Here is a 15,840-nt window from a genome sequence, read left to right as displayed (position 1 = left end):
TGCCTGGGCCCATATTAAAACCCCCCACTTATACTGGTATGAAAGTGCCTCTTTAGCTCTTTGTATTCATGAAGAGGAAGAACTGTACTGGTAAGGGTGATAACCTTTATGATGCATAATTATTTTGATTGTAATAGAAATCATACCCCTATTTGAAATAACTAACCTGCTAAAACTCTTAAGTGTAGACAAGGCCTAAGTGTGATGCACTGTTTACCACAGCTCTGCCATATCTCTGAAACCAACTGTCTCTTGGCTTCTTGCCATCATGTTCTGTAACTCTTCTACAGTGTCCTAAGGGTTAGAGATAACACTGCTTCTGTTGGGCAGCTGGAGTGGAAGTGGAGGTGTTGCTCAGACTACTATACTCTAACAACACATGTCTACGAAGCAGGGTGCGCAGCTTGAGTTCATTTATGTCTACTGACATTACTTTCATCACTTTTGTATCTGCAGGAAGAAAAGACTTTGCTAGGGACCGAATACGAGAGAAGAAATAGGCCTTATTTTCAACGTGAGAATACTCAAGTCAACAGGTTCCTGCTACTAAGGAAAACGGAGGAGGATCGTCGACCAGCAAATTTCTCAACCTCTTGAAGGTTAGATTTTGATTTAATTTAGATTTAAAAATGCTGGAGAGGGGCCTTTAAAATAACTTGTACATTCAACATTATTTCATAATTTTTTTTTTCAGTTTCAGGTCCAGACCTGGTTTCTTTGTACTGCTTTAAATGATAATAGTGAGACTGAGAGTCCTAGTTTTCTGAGCCCTAGAGCTTAGGGCTCTATTCAGAGATGTATATCTTCTTTAGAATGATTTTTTCTAAATGCTGATCGCTCAGCAAGTGTATATGCAATGGACATCTCTTAAGGCAATGTTTTGTTGAGTCCCTTAGCCAATGAAATGTAAGTCCACCTCAGTCAATTTAGGGGTGTGCCGAACCGATGGTCAATTATTAACCAGCCATATTGGTAGATACCGATCTGATAACTGATATGCATCCTGGGTGGGGTGGCACTCAGAAGTGGTGGAGGTGCTGGGAGGGGTGGCTACAGGATGAGCTAGAGCCACCCCGAAATTCCCCATAGCCCTTCTGTAGCCACCCCTCCCTGTGCCACCACTGCCTTCCCCACCCCTGCTGACCCCGAGTGTAGCCCCAGCTTGGCCCCTCCCCACGCGCTGTGAAGAGGTTGATGCAGCCCCTGATCCCGAGTCCACAGTGGGCAGTCCACCCTCTCCCCGGGCACAAATCTGGGGGGCAGTACCTCCTCTGCCTCTCCTGGGGGTGCACACAGTGGTGAGGAGTCCTACCTTCCTCCCAAATGAGCTGCCTTGATCTGCCACCCCCCCATGGTGGAGAGTGAGGGAGTGGAGCAGGGGCAGGCCCTGCACAGCTGAGTGGGTGCAGGGTGGAGCTGCAAGCATCTTGTCTGGGGGGAGGGTAGGGAGCATGCAGCCTGGGAGGGCGTGGGGGGTATGATCTGTACATGGGGTGGGGTGGGCTGAGAGCTATGCAGCTGGAGAGCCTGGTGCCACCCCAGCTCTGCCCCACCCCATGTGCAGATCTGAGGCATGTGCCCCCCCTACCCATGGCCTCCTGCGTTGCGTGTCCCCGCCTTCCCCTCACTTCCCAGCTAAGGCGCTTGTGACTCCAGCTTGCTCCTGCCCCTGCTGTACAGCGCCAGCCCATGCTTCATTTCTCATCTACCCCCCACCCCCACCACGAGCACACCCCTCACCAACCCTGTTGCAGCCACTGCCGGAAGCCCATGGCCCTACTTCTGCCCCATGTGTTGGGGGGCTAAACCCTGTTGGCCCCCCACTTCTCCCACCAATGCCCCCTCCCCCCTGCCAAAGGGTGAGTGGGGCCCTGGCCAGGCCAAGCCCAGCCAGGGGAGGGTCAGAGCCCGAGTGGCTCATCCAGGTGTGCGGGGGGGCATGTGTCCCCCCGATCTGTGTGTGGGGCTCAGGGTGTAAATTCCAGTGTGCAGTGGCAGCCGTCTGCCCCATGCACAGATGGAAAAGGCAAGTGGGTCCCGGGCCTCTGGCAGGGTGCATGTAACACAGGAGGCCCCTGCCCCCCCTGTGCCCTTGGACGAGCCCTGTTGGCTCTGACCATGCTGCAACCCAGCTAAGACCCCACTCACCCCTGCCTGTGTCCCACTTCCTCCCTCACCACAGGATGGCAGGGTGTAGAGGGGGATCGCCTCACACACTCAGCTCAGCCCCGGTGGCAGGGGCACGGCTCAGCCCAGCCACATGCATCCCACCACTCCTGGACTCTGTCCTGGACGCTCCAAACGTATATTCTGCCACTCCCAGTCACGGAACCTCTGATAGTTGATCTCAGCCCCCCGAGACTGAGAGAGACTGTCAGAGGCTCCATGATTGACCAGTCAATCAGGCTCCACTGATATAGAAGAACAGTGGAAATTAGTGAAATGGTATCAATTTGCAAAAATCACACCCTAGTAGGAATTGGCTATTTTGTCCATGGCTGCTTTTCATCATCTTTCAAGAAAGATAATTTGAGGTGAATCACACTGCTGGGTATGTACAGACTAGATCATAGCTGCCATTGCTATATTCTCCTATGAGATACTGTGACTCAGTTAAGCCTATATTGTCTTGATGCAGAAAGGTATTCTGACCAGACTGGACTAGAGAGAGAGCCAATGATGCGCCAAAGCCACTAGAGACTGTAAAGTCCTAAAGAGTAATCAGAATGTGATATTTGAGTCCCTGCTATCACCCTCTTCCTTTCATTTGTCCTCTTTGTTCCCCACATTTCTTCTTCCATTTGCCTTGTAATTAATAATAGTATGGGTTAGGTGGCCAATGTTGTGTCTTTTGTTACCATGCCATGAGCCTATGACCAAACAGGTAGTCAAAAGCAGTGTCTAGTGCCATTTCTTGGCATAGCTGATAGGAACTTGCCCTGTGCCCATATTTCTCCAGTGGCAATGTTTGCAAGAAAATAACTTTTGTTTCTGGTACTTCTATGCTTTCCATCTGCACTATTCTTTTCTTTCCCTCTTGTATGTGCTTTGTCTTATTTCATCCTCAAAGAAGCAGGATTGAACTTCTGCAATAACAACAGCTCCAACCTATCTTAGTTATTTTTCCAGCTAAAGGATGAGTTATTATTACCATCAAAAAAGTCTGCCAAAGAGGATGTTTCCTAATAAAGTAATAAAAAAACCCACCGCATCTAAGGTTAATAAGGGCTATTGGTAAAATGAAACCTGTACTTAAATATTTTATGCTTTAAATAGCACAACAGTTTTCCCTTCTTTTTCTCAATTTTTAACAAGGGGCTATAAGGAAAACAGCAATGAGCAAAATAACCAGTTTCTATTTAGGTATCATTTCTGCACCTCCATGCCAGTTAATTACTTTCCAAATCTATCACAGGTTATAAATATCTTTTATATATTGTTTTGCCATTAAGCTTATAACCAGGTAAAAGAAGCAAAGCAGGGCTTGATATTTCATTTGGGACTAAAGCTTGGCATTGAAGATGATATCTTTTTTCAAACTGAGTCTTAACTAATCTGAGCAACTAACTAATCTCCTGTGGTGCACTTGTGGCATTGTACATTTTATCTTGTCATCTTTTTCATTGAAGGTGAGCCATGTCTTTCCATTCTGGACGAGGATGTCCCCGGGGCCAAGGAGGACCTGGAGTTAGAAATTCAACACAAACCTTCAGACCTCAGAACCTGCGGCAACTTCACCCTCAGCAGCCTTCAGTGCAATATCAATATGACCAACAAGCCACCCCTCCAGCTACCTATTCTAACCCTCCAACCACAGGGTACATGCCTCCTCGGTTGGATTTTGTACCTTATCCTCCCCCAGTGCCTCCATCAGCACAGAGTCCAATCAGCCAGTGTCCCATGAGGCCACCTTTTCCAAACCATCAAGTGAGGCAAAATTTTCCAGTCCCTCCTTGTTTTCCTCCTGCTCCTCCGCCAGTGCCAAATCCTAGCAATGCCCCAGTGCCTGGAGCCCCCACTGGACAAAATGCATTTCCTTACCTGATGCCACCTCCTGCGGTGCCACATCCTCCACCACCACCGGTCATGCCACAACAAGTTAATTATCAACCGGTCTACTCTACAGGCTACTCACAGCAGTCCTTCCCACCTCCTAACTTTAATAGTTATCAACATAACTCTAACACTTTCCAGAGCAGTAGCAGCAACAATAGCAGCAGTAGTGGTAGCAGCCATTTCCGGCACACAAGTCAGTACCAGGGAGATAAATCCCAGAGTGAACGAAGGTCCCCGGAAAGGAGTAAGCACTATGATGAACACCGGCACCGGGAACATGGGCATGTTCATGGAGACAGACATCGGTCCAACAACCATGGGGATCGGCGGGATCGAGGCAGGAGTCCTGATCGGCGAAGACAAGAAAGCAGTCGGCATAGGCCTGATTATGACAGGGGAAGGACGCCGCCTCGCCACAGAAGTTATGAACGTAGCAGGTAAATTGTTGTGTCTGAGTATAAGAAAGACCCATGCTGCAAGAGAATTTCTACCTTGAGTGGGGAGGCATTGTTAGTTATTACTAATCTATAAATACATGACCAACATTAGGCCAGGTGGTTTTCACTCCGTGTGATGACACAGTCTCTGCCCCAAGAATTAACAAAAGCTGCATGTGCTGCTCACTTTGCAGGGAGACACATTTACGTTAGTGGGATTCCTAGTGGGTTTTAGGCACTCATGCAGGGTCTGACCTTAAGTGCAGGAAGCAGTGAAATGGACTTTGCCATAAAGGCATGTCAGTGGGGAGAAGAGTTTGTCCTTGTGGTATCATGACAGTTCTGTTTTTACTTGGTGTCATTTTTTTTAGGCTAAAGTCCTTGGTCGAGATTTGCCAAGGTACCATATTTAACTGAATCCAAGACCACCTCAAATTTCATAGGTTCATAGATGTAGGGTTGGAAGGGACCTGAGTAGATCATCAAGTCCGACCCCCTGCCCTGAGCAGGAATGAATACTGGGCTTATATGACCCCTGGTAAGTTTAAGTTCATATGACCCCTGCTAGGTAATTATCAAGCCTCCTTTTAAAAACCCCTAATGTAGGAGCCAGCACCACTTCCCTTGGAAGCTGGTTCCAGATCCTGGCCATGCTGACTGTGAAGTAGTGCCTTCTGATGTCTAGGCTGAACCTACTCTCAATCAACTTGTGGCTGTTATTCCTTGTTACTCTGGGAGGTGCTCAGGGGAACAGGGTCTCACCCATTCCCCTCTGGTCCCCCCTGGTAAGTTTAAAGACAGCCACCAGGTCCCCTCTCAGCCTTCTCTTGTGAAGGCTGAACAGGTTCAGGTCCTGTAGCCTCTCGTAGGGTCTGCCCTGCTGTCCCTGGATCATGTGGGTGGCCCTCCTCTGGACACTCTTGATGCTGGCCACATCCCTCTTAAAGTGCGGTGCCCAGAACTGGACGCAGTACTCCAACTGTGGCCAGTGTCACATAGAGGGGGAGGATCACCTCCTTGGCCCTGCTTGTGATGCATCTGTGGATGCATGACAAGGTGCGGTTAGCCTTACTGACCGTGTCCTCACATTGGCGGCCCATGTTCATTTTGGACTTGATAATGACTCCAAGATCTCTTTCTACCACTGTGCTTTTGAGAAGGGAGTTCCCCAGCTTATAAGTATGCTGCTGGTTCTTACTGCCCAAGTTCAGCACCCTGCACTTGTCAGTATTGAATCCCATCCTATTCTCATTCACCCACCCCTGTAACCTCTCCAGATTAGATTCTAGACATGGAAAATTATAACAACTTATTATAATTTTCCATGTCTAGAATCTAATTATTGGAGGGTTGTTTTAAATTAATTCCTTCCCCTTCCCCTCCCCACCCTTACCCCACTCCCATGGTGGCAGGAGAAACAGCATCAGGGGGCAAGTGACGGAAAAGGAATGGGTGGTGAGGAGGCAACTGTTGGTGGACAGGTGGTGTAAAACCTGCCACTTACCACTCCCCAAGTGCCTTCCCCCAGCCATTCCCCAACAAGTGCCTGCCACCCTGGCCACCTCCAGTCCCTCCTCTTCTGCCCCCAGCATCACCTGGCACCTTCACCACAGTGTGTTATACTGCTATATTGTGTCCTTCCCCACACTGAGTCCTGTGCTGTTGTATGCCACCATGCCAGGTCTCGTGCCTCTGCACTAGATTCAGTGCTTCTGCACCAGGTCCTTTGCTGCCCTGAGCGCTACCCTGCATCATGCCCCATGCTTTTGGGTGCCCTGGTGCTGGGTCCCTTGCTGCTGTATGCCTTGCTGAGTGGATTCCTGCCATGTGTTCTGACTGTATTTTCACTTGATAATAGGTTCTAAGATGTGGCTTTGTTTTCCCTATGTTGAATGGGGAGAAAACCTCCTCTCAGAATTGAGTTAATACAGTAAATATCTAACACTAGGTATTTAAATCCATATTTAGGCATATAAATATTAGAGCTTGATTGTTATTCCAGAAGTACTAAGTGCCCACAGTTTCACTGAATTTAGTAGGAGCTGTATACACTGAATTCCTCTGCAAACCAAGCTACCTTCATTTAGGGTCATAAGTATGTCTTGCATATGTAACATTAGGCATCTGTATTTCCAAATTTGAGATTTTGTTCTGAAGGAGTTTAACCCTTTTCTGTAATTATACACTTATTGAGACAGCTTTATTTTATTGACACCCTTAAGAGGAGGAAATGAGTTGTTTGAACAGTATTGTATTTTAACATTTTAAACTATAGGATTGCAGAAAGCTAATTTTAATTAAGATGCAAAAATCATATTTATTTGCATTTATTAATATATACTGTATTTACTCCAGTCCAAAACAACTTCAACTTTGAGATGACTTTCCAATAATTGGAATCTATTCTTGGAAAATGTATAAGATCCATGTATAGAATTTAGTTGTTGGAGCATCGTTTTAAATTTGACCTCTGCCACTGCAGTAGTGGGGAAAGCAGCAGCAGAAGGGTGGCAGGGGAGTCAAGTGGTGTGACCCATGCTACCTGTCCCCCTACCTCCTGCTGCCCCCTCAGTACCTGTGCTCCTTGATGCTTGCCCTCTACCTAGTACCTGCATCTTTCAGTACCTACTCCCCTTCCCCCACTTCCCTGTACCTGCTTACCTGCTTCCACCTGCCTCCTGATCTCCCGGTGCCTGTGCCTCCCTAGCACCTCCCCATTAGTGCTTATGACCCCTGGTGCCTGTTTCCCCACCCACAGTACTTGTGCCTCCCTGCACCTTGCCCTCTGCCACTTGTCTTCCCACCCGTCATTTGCCTCCTGTTAGTGGCTACATCTCCAACTTCAATCCTGAACCCAGGTTGAGACCGGAGCTAGAGCCAGATAAGTCACAGCTGGAGCTGCAGCCACTGCCTGTGCCCCTGCCTTGTACTTGAATCCAAGATAAAGGGCTTTTCCCCCCAATGTTGAATAGAGGGAAGAAATCTTGTTTTGTAAGTAAAGGAACATAATTGACAATGACATTGTTTATAAATTTCTCATCACGGATCCCACAGCTAAACCCCCTGGCTTTGCTTTCTGAAGGGAAAGCTGAACAGCGTTGAACAGGCTTCATATTGGACCAGGTAGATGCAACTATCTACTACACAAATGGAATTTTATTGAAGACCTCTAAGTATACTTAATTCACTGGCACAGCTGCTGAATGGACCCACCTGGCATTACCAGATGAGATGGTCCATGTTCTGAGGATTAGCAGAAAAAACTGCTTGTGCTACTCCCTGCTCCCACTGGAAGCCTCATTAATGCTGGCGAGTCTCTGCAGGAAGACACGTTTACTTCAGTGGGACTCCTAGAGTGATCTTCTGTGTGCACACATAGGAGAAGAGTGTGGCCATAAACTCAAGAGGGGTTGGGATAGGACTCAACATAAAGCAGTATGGATGAGGAGAAGGTTTTATGGGTTCTGGTGGCTGAGTACTGGCAGCAGATGTGTAGGTCACTTAACGTTATCCGGGTTAATGTTATTTCCTTATTACATCACTGACCTATTAGAGAACATACTTGTTTAAAGTCACATGATGTGTGGTTATAACACTGTTTGGCCGCTGCCTGGTAGTAGGTAACTACTGTGATATAATTGGATTCGCTCAAGTTGGAGTACTGTGTCCACTTTTGGGCACTGTACTTTAAGAAGGACGTGGATAACCTTGAGATGCTCCAAAGGAGGGTCACTTCTTTGGTTAAGGGTTTGCAGGCCAAGAGAAGGCCTATGAGAAGAGACTAAGGGATCTGGACCTCTTCACCTCTCAGCCTTCTCTTGCGGAGGCTGATCTTGTGGTTGCCTACAAATTCATTAGGTAGGCGCAGCATGGGGAATCGGAGATGCTCTGTTCACCAGGGCACACTTGGGGTAACAAGGAACAATGGTCACAAACTGACAGAAAGCAGATTTAGGCTGTATACCAAGGAAAACTTCTTCATGGTAAGGGTGGCCAAAATTTGGAATGTGCTCTCCCCTTCCTTGGGGGTCTTTAAGAGAACGCTGGATAGGCACCTGGATGGGGTCATCTGACTCCAGCACTCTTTCCTACCCAGGACAGGAGGTTGGACTCGATCAGTTGAGGTCTCTTCAGACCTGAGCATCTATGAACCCATGAACCTAACATCATTTTGCTTGAAGTCACATTTTTTCAAGAAAGTAACTACGACATTAAGCAAGGAGTAACTGTAGGTGAATATAGAAACTGCCTAAAGCTCCATGTGCATGTACATTTATTCTTGTGTAAGTAGTCATTAGGTGGTGGAGCATTTCTCTTTTTATTTATTGGATGTTTTAATTTACTTGTATGCACTTCTGAAGTGACTGTCAGACCCTGAGGTCTTGTATGAGATGTTTGACTTGACTTATTACTGTAATCCTGAAGTTAATGTGCATGGAATAGGTTGGGGGTGGGGGGAGGGTTTTAGTCCCCAAATGAATGAGAATGGTAGTGGCTGGATTTATTTGAGTAAACCCTCTGCCTTTTCTAACGTAAAATGTCAGGCAGAATGGGTGAGCTATGGAGGCTGTCTTTGCTTGGTGTAAATTAACATGGTATTAAGATGGATAGTGAAAGCAGGGGAACTAGGAGATGATCTGTCAGATTTCTTGAGGAATGGACCATCACCAGAAGACTTCTAGGTTCCTTAAAATCTAATGGTTGGAACATGCCATTTAGTCCATTACTGATAAACTATTTAAGATTTGTTCTTTGCTTTTATCAGGAACAGAATTTTAAAAAGTCATAGTTTTTTGTTTAACCTGTTTATTTTGACTTCTCAAAGGGAACGGGAAAGGGAAAGGCATAGGCATCGGGATAGCCGAAGATCACCATCTCCAGAGAGGTCCTACAAGAAAGATTATAAAAGAACAGGGAGGTAGGATGGAACATTTATTTGATATGGAAAATCTTATGATACAGTGTGCGCGTGTGTGAGGGGGGAGGGGGTGGAAAGAGGGAGAGAAATACTGTTTTAGCTCATCTTCCTTTGGTTATGAAAGTACAGAATTCAACCCTGAGCCGATAACAGTTTCCCTAGGTTCTAGTCTGTGAGGTATTATGTTCACAAAATTTAAAATCATTATTTAACATCGTTATATGCATCATAATGGTTTTAGCCCTTTTTCAAGATCTTTGTGACTCCTGTGAGCCCTGTTAAATAGGAGTCATTGTAAATTAGATGTTGTGGAGGAATGCAAGAAAACAATCTCAGTAAACTTGTGAAACTTCCTAACATATAACTAAGAAAGCTCTTTTGTAATACATAAAGAATGCATGGCAGTGGAAAGTGGTGTAAAAGGTCTATCAACATGAGCAATGTGACTATTTTAAATGGTTTAGATAAAAAAGGCTATTTTGTTCCCCCTTGTCTTCATAAAATGAATTTTAGGGATTGAGTAAAATTTCGTAATTTTTCAGAATTTAGCTGATTTGCTTTAAAATCTTTCATGCAAAGTAAAAAGAAAACATCATTTAGGGTTAGAGTAAGTATTTTGGGATAAAAAGATGCCTGAGAGAATTAGAAAATGGTCAAAATTAGGACTTAAGGACAAGGGCTTTCAAACTCAAATCTCTGAGTTACTGTCAAATGACTCCATGTATTTGGTTTGTACTGAAAGGTTTGAGAGTTAAAATCAGGATATACTGCATGCAGTCTCCTGTAATTCCCACAGCAGAGCTCTTACTGTTTTGCAGGCAGGCTTTGATTTCAAGTTATGTTCAGTATTAAAAGAGCAACAAAACTGGAAGTTGCTTCTCTTTGCTTTCTTCCCCTGAAGCCGATCCCCCAGCCGAGAGAGAAAGAGACCTCGTTGGGAGGAGGACAGAGAGAGGTGGTCAGAAGGCCAGAGTGCTAGTAAAGAGAAGAGTTACACCAGTATCAAAGACAAAGAACCAGAGGAAAATATTTCAGAAAAAAATGAGGAGGAAGAGGATGAATTGCTCAAGCCTGTCTGGGTTCGTTGTACCCATTCAGAAAACTACTATTCAAGTGACCCGATGGATCAAGTGGTATGTCTGAGAGAATCCCTAAATTACTGTGCATAGCAATTAAGACATTTATCAGCTTTACATTTTAGTCTCATCTAGTGCTTAAAGCTACTTTCTTTTCCGGTCTCATCCTCATCACTCATCAGTTACTTGCATTTTGGCAGTGTAGTTCTTTCTTCTTCACCACATTCTCTTGGTTCTTTGGTATTTGTTTTGGCTATCTACACAGGAGAAAGGATAGTGCAGCTTGCAGAAAGGTACTTTTCTGTTATACATGCTTCTGAACAAATCTGATTCTGTCTCACAATTTGTGGAAGGCACCAGAGGAGTTCTGTACAAGAAGTAAAAAACCACTCCTGCATATCTACCAATGACGAATATGTGCAGCCTTCCTAGTATACGCTTAACCACAGAATAATTTGCCTAGAATTTCAACCAGATAACTCCATTTACTATTGCACTCTTGTAATCTTCTAGCACGTTCAGCAGGCAAAAGGATGCCTTACAGATGTGCACCAGTTGCTTTATAAAAATAATTTTCTGTACCTTGTAGAACTGCCTCTTTTTCTTTCTTTCTTTCTTTTTAAACCCCGTGCTAATGTTTTATTTCAGTCTCTTTTAATTTGTGTAATTTGCTAACACATTTGTGTATTTGTTAGGGGGACTCCACTGTGGTTGGAACAAGCAAACTCCGAGATTTGTATGAAAGATTTGAGGAGGAGTTAGGAAAGCGACAGGCAAAAGCCAAAGCAGCCAGGCCACCATGGGAGCCACCGAAGACCAAACTAGATGAAGATTTGGGTAAGCACCATGTTAATGAAGACCTGAAACTCAGGTCTCTTTGCATCAAGCTGAGCTTCCTTTTGTAGGTATGCAAACCAGATAGGATTTAAAAAGTCCTTCAATATTAGCTTAACTGTCATTCTGGTTAAATTAGTGAGAGTTTTATTGTTGTTCTTAATAAAGACAGAGTAGGTCAATTCTAAACACTTTTCAAAATCTTACCCATTGATAATTGGGTATTAGCTTTTGAATGCCAAAATATAGACAACCCTGACAGCTGAAAATAAGATTATTGCTAAAGTAGTCAAGAGAGGATTAAAGAAGTGATATCAGCATGTATGAAAGATACTAATTGAGCTGAGAACTCCGTTTCGACACAGAGTAGAAAACTTGCTAAATGATGCATCATTAATCTGCACAGAACATTCTTGATCATTCTCCATTTCTCAGCAAAGATTCAATAGCAGAACTCTAAAATAAGGTCTCAGTTCTGAGATCTTAATGAAGTTTGTAAAATAGATGATTATTTTCCATCTATCAAACACCTAAAAGTATGTTAAGCATCTTACAGATCAAATGGGGAGGCATAGTCCATTCTCTGAAGATCTTACAGTATAATTTTAGAAAAGATACAAAAATAATGACGATAAACTCAAAGGTTGTTAAGACTTGCACAGTCTTAATCCTAAATCATATTCTCACCGAGTTCATCATCTTTACATTTATTGCACAGCTTTACTCACATTTGGTTGGTTCATAAATTGTAGTATCTGTACTGCAATACATTTTTTTTCAAGTACAATGTTATGACTAGTTAAATGAACCAAATACAGCTCATGAAGTTATCCTTGCCTGATATGTATTTACTCTGAATCCTGTCCTCCTTCCTTTGATATTAGTGACAGATGTGTGCATTTGCTTCAGGTAATGTTCACTGCTGTGGAAACAGTATCAGGCCCTCAGTTGTTACTTATCAAATTGCAGTAAATTGGAATGTTTCTCAACTTTATTGTTAAATAGAGGGTTCACCCACATAACATGATAATCTTAGATTCAGTGTTTTTCATTCAAATTCAGTTTATCCAAACAACTAAAATTTCAGTTTATGCAAGCAACTGAAAATTCTCAAACCTGAGCTTGATCATTCGTATCTGTTGTATGAGCCTATACAAATATAGATATAAAATCTAATAAATGTAATTTATACTGATAAATTATATTAATTTTTATTTTTTTTACAACATAATACAGCATAATACAACAAATGAAATGATGGTGTCATAAAATCATATGGCTTAAATTTTAACCCAAGAACAATGGTCCCTGAACATCCTTTTATCCTCTGCAGTTGGATGGGTTCATGAAGGCATCTGTGCATTCCCTTGGTGTTGTGAAAGGCAGTGGTAGCTAGGAGGAGGAAGGGCTACCAGATTCATAATACTTCAAGAGGGATGTGGACAACATGGAGAGTGTCCAGAGGAGGGCCACCCACATGATCTGGGGGCAGCAGGGCAGACCCTACGAAGAAAGACTCAGGGACCTGAACCTGTTCAGCCTCCGCAAGAGAAGGCTGAGGGGGGACCTGGTGGCCTGTTACAAACTAGTCAGGGGGGACCAGCAGGCATTAGGGGAGTCACTGTTCCCCCGAGCACTGCCAGGAGTGACCAGGAATAACGGTCACAAGCTGGCAGAGGGTAGGTTCAGGTTAGATATCAGGAGGCGCTACTTCACGGTCAGGGCAGCTAGGGTCTGAAACCAACTTCCAAGAGAAGTGGTGCTGGCTCCTACCCTGGGGGGTTTTAAGAGGAGGCTAGATGAACACCTCGCCAGGGTCATTTGACCCCAGTACTCTTTCCTGCCAAGGGAGGGGTAGGACTCAATCTGCTCAGGTCCCTTCCGACCCTACAAACTATGAAACTTGGTATACAGGTTCAGTTGCTTAAAGGGTTGAGAGTGGTTCCAAAAATTGTTCCACTGCAAAGGCTAATTTAAACTGAGAACAATATAGCTTTAACTCTCTACCCCTGTTTCTTGCAGCTATGGGCTTGGCAGTTTGTTGCCTCTCATGCTAACTCTTTGTATCAATGCAGGCTTGTTCTACAGTCAGACTGATTTTATTTTCGGGTATCAGATCTAAATTCCTACTTCAGCAAATGCTGTCTCTCTCTCTTCTGTTTTGCCTTCATGCAGCAGTTGAATTACTATTATTTTTTTAAATGACAATGACTTTCCGACAAACTCTAAGTCTGTCACCAAATAGTGGAAAACGAATTGTACTCCATGAATTCTTGGAAGCCTGTCATCAGGTTATTTTAATTCTGAGCTAGTCTGTAGCTCTTGTCTCCAGTTCTCCAATATAGTCACGAAGTTCCTGGAGTCATCATGATTTTCCATAGCTGGTTTGCAGACTCAGAAAATCATTTAACTTGCATCTACCAAAAACATGAAATACATTCTTTAAAAAGGTATTTACATTAAGTACAGAAACAAGTTCTGGTCTTGCAAGCATTTTCTGCTGCATAACTCTCTTTGAGCAGTTCTGTTGAAGTCAGTGAATCTACTCAGACACACAAACATAGACATTATGTTCAAGTGGTTGCTGATGCATTAGAGATAGAGTTAATTTTCGCTTTTCAGTGGAAAAGGTATAGTTCATCAACTGCTATGTATACTCAGATCTTTTTTCTGTTGTTTATTACCCTTTCTTCCCAGTGTTCTTCCTTTACCCTGAAAAAAAAATAGAATATCTTCAGTGAAGGAACATAAAGAGAAAGGGATAAAAGAGAGAGAATGGAGAGGAAAAACAATGAAAAGGGGGTTTGGCTACCTACCTAATATTCTGCTTAGATATTTGTAAGCAGATGCAACTGATGCAGGCATTCACATTTAGTATTTGCTATGACTTTATGAAAAACATAATTGCTGTCTCAATACTCCAGAGGGTCATTTTGAATGTCATGAAAGTCTTAATAACTTGCAGGGCTATATGCTATGTGCTGGGACACTGAGAAAATTCATTGCTCTGGGAGAGGGACAGGAAATGAGTTATTTTCTTAAGCTTAGCTATATTTTCTTAAAAATCAGAGAGCTCCAGTGACTCAGACTGTGACTCTGAAGATGACAGCAGCTGTTCCAGCAGCTCAGATTCTGAAGTTTTTGATGTCATCGCAGAAATTAAGCGCAAAAAAGCTCACCCAGATCGTCTTCATGAGGAGCTGTGGTACAATGATCCTGGACAGGTATTGTATGCAGACATACAGTGTGGAACTGAAGGACTAACTTTGGGAAACTTGTAGTATGCTAGATGACACCAGTTTCTCCTATCCATGATGATTGTTTAACCCTTGTTGAACAGTACTGCATTGTTCAGAGCATGTCCATTTCAATCTGAAGTCTTCATGTGAATTCCATGAATCCTAGAGAATCTTTGCCTTGGATCATATCTGACTGTGTTTGTAAACTGAATTGCTGGGAATATAATGATGCTGTTCTATTAGCCTTGCAATAAAGGTACCAAGATAAATATAGGCGTGAGAGAGAGACATCTTGTAGATCTGCATTACAAATGATTCACCAAAAAGTTCTCACACCATAATGATAAATAATGCTTTAAATATTCCGTTAATGCTCCTAATTTCTTGTCTAATGGTTCTACTGTAATTGCACACAGATTATAGTCCTCATTTAATGTAATTGGTGAGCTCATGAAATGTTTGAATGTATACATTATAGAGATATGTGTTCTTTGTTTGCAAATTTGGCATCTTCATCTTTCTTACTTAACTATTTTATGATCTGTGCTAACTCTTTGTCAGATGGCACCTTGGTAAACTTGTTTTTCTGGCGTTTTATTTGAAGTATGAGACTAGCACACAACAAATAATAGTGGCAGAAGGTACTGCAATGCACGTTGCTGCCATGATAATTCAAGATTATGTTGAATCTTCCATTATCAGTTATTATTTATACTGCTGGGATTTTTTTTTTAAGGAAAAACAGTGCTATTACTTTTAATTTTTTGATTTGTTTAGAAAACAACACTAGAAAACACGCAATGTGTTTAACTTTGAAAAATGGGTGTATGTAGACAAATTGTATATGTGCAGGAACGGAATGTTTCAAACTAGTATTGAATCATTCTGTACGACAAACTTTAGAACCACAGGCAGCTGGTGCCTCCTGAGTCTTGCGGGGTACCTGCAGAAACTGCTGGTGGCAGCAGCGGAGCTGGTGAGCATCCGCAGATGCCACTGGTGGTGTCGGCGGCAGGGCTGGAGCTGGCAAGCTACCACAGATGCCACTGTTGGTGGCAGGGCCGAAGCTGGCGATGCCGCTGGTGGTGGGAGCGGTGGGGATGGCCCTGTTGGGGGGCACGACGAGCTCCTGTAGACACCGCTGCCAGTAGCCCTGTTGGGGGCATTTCCCCCCCTTGCCATGTGTCGCCTATGCTTAGTACATAATATGCACTAAAGGGAAGGAGGAAAGTGTAGTGGTAGGGCCATGGAATGAGTAATATTGGATATGCATGGTTACC

The 15,840-nt window shown here is 43.8% G+C and overlaps 1 protein-coding gene across 1 annotated transcript in view; it reads left to right on the top strand.

Annotated features, from left to right (window-relative positions):
- Positions 1-15,840, top strand: part of DROSHA (drosha ribonuclease III) — a 107,180-nt gene that overhangs the window by 3,074 nt on the left and 88,266 nt on the right. The window contains exons 2-7 of the mRNA XM_090049953.1: positions 457-599; positions 3,630-4,493; positions 9,319-9,411; positions 10,313-10,544; positions 11,183-11,324; positions 14,391-14,545. Of these exons, the coding sequence (XP_089906079.1) occupies positions 3,637-4,493; positions 9,319-9,411; positions 10,313-10,544; positions 11,183-11,324; positions 14,391-14,545 (1,479 nt within the window). The 5' untranslated portion in view covers positions 457-599; positions 3,630-3,636. The remainder of the gene's footprint in view (positions 1-456; positions 600-3,629; positions 4,494-9,318; positions 9,412-10,312; positions 10,545-11,182; positions 11,325-14,390; positions 14,546-15,840) is intronic.

This window comes from Crocodylus siamensis, chromosome 5 (genome assembly GCF_052110815.1).
Source record: "Crocodylus siamensis isolate JL-2025a chromosome 5, ASM5211081v1, whole genome shotgun sequence".
NCBI lineage: Eukaryota > Metazoa > Chordata > Crocodylia > Crocodylidae > Crocodylus > Crocodylus siamensis.
This window is presented reverse-complemented; position numbering and strand designations above follow the sequence as displayed.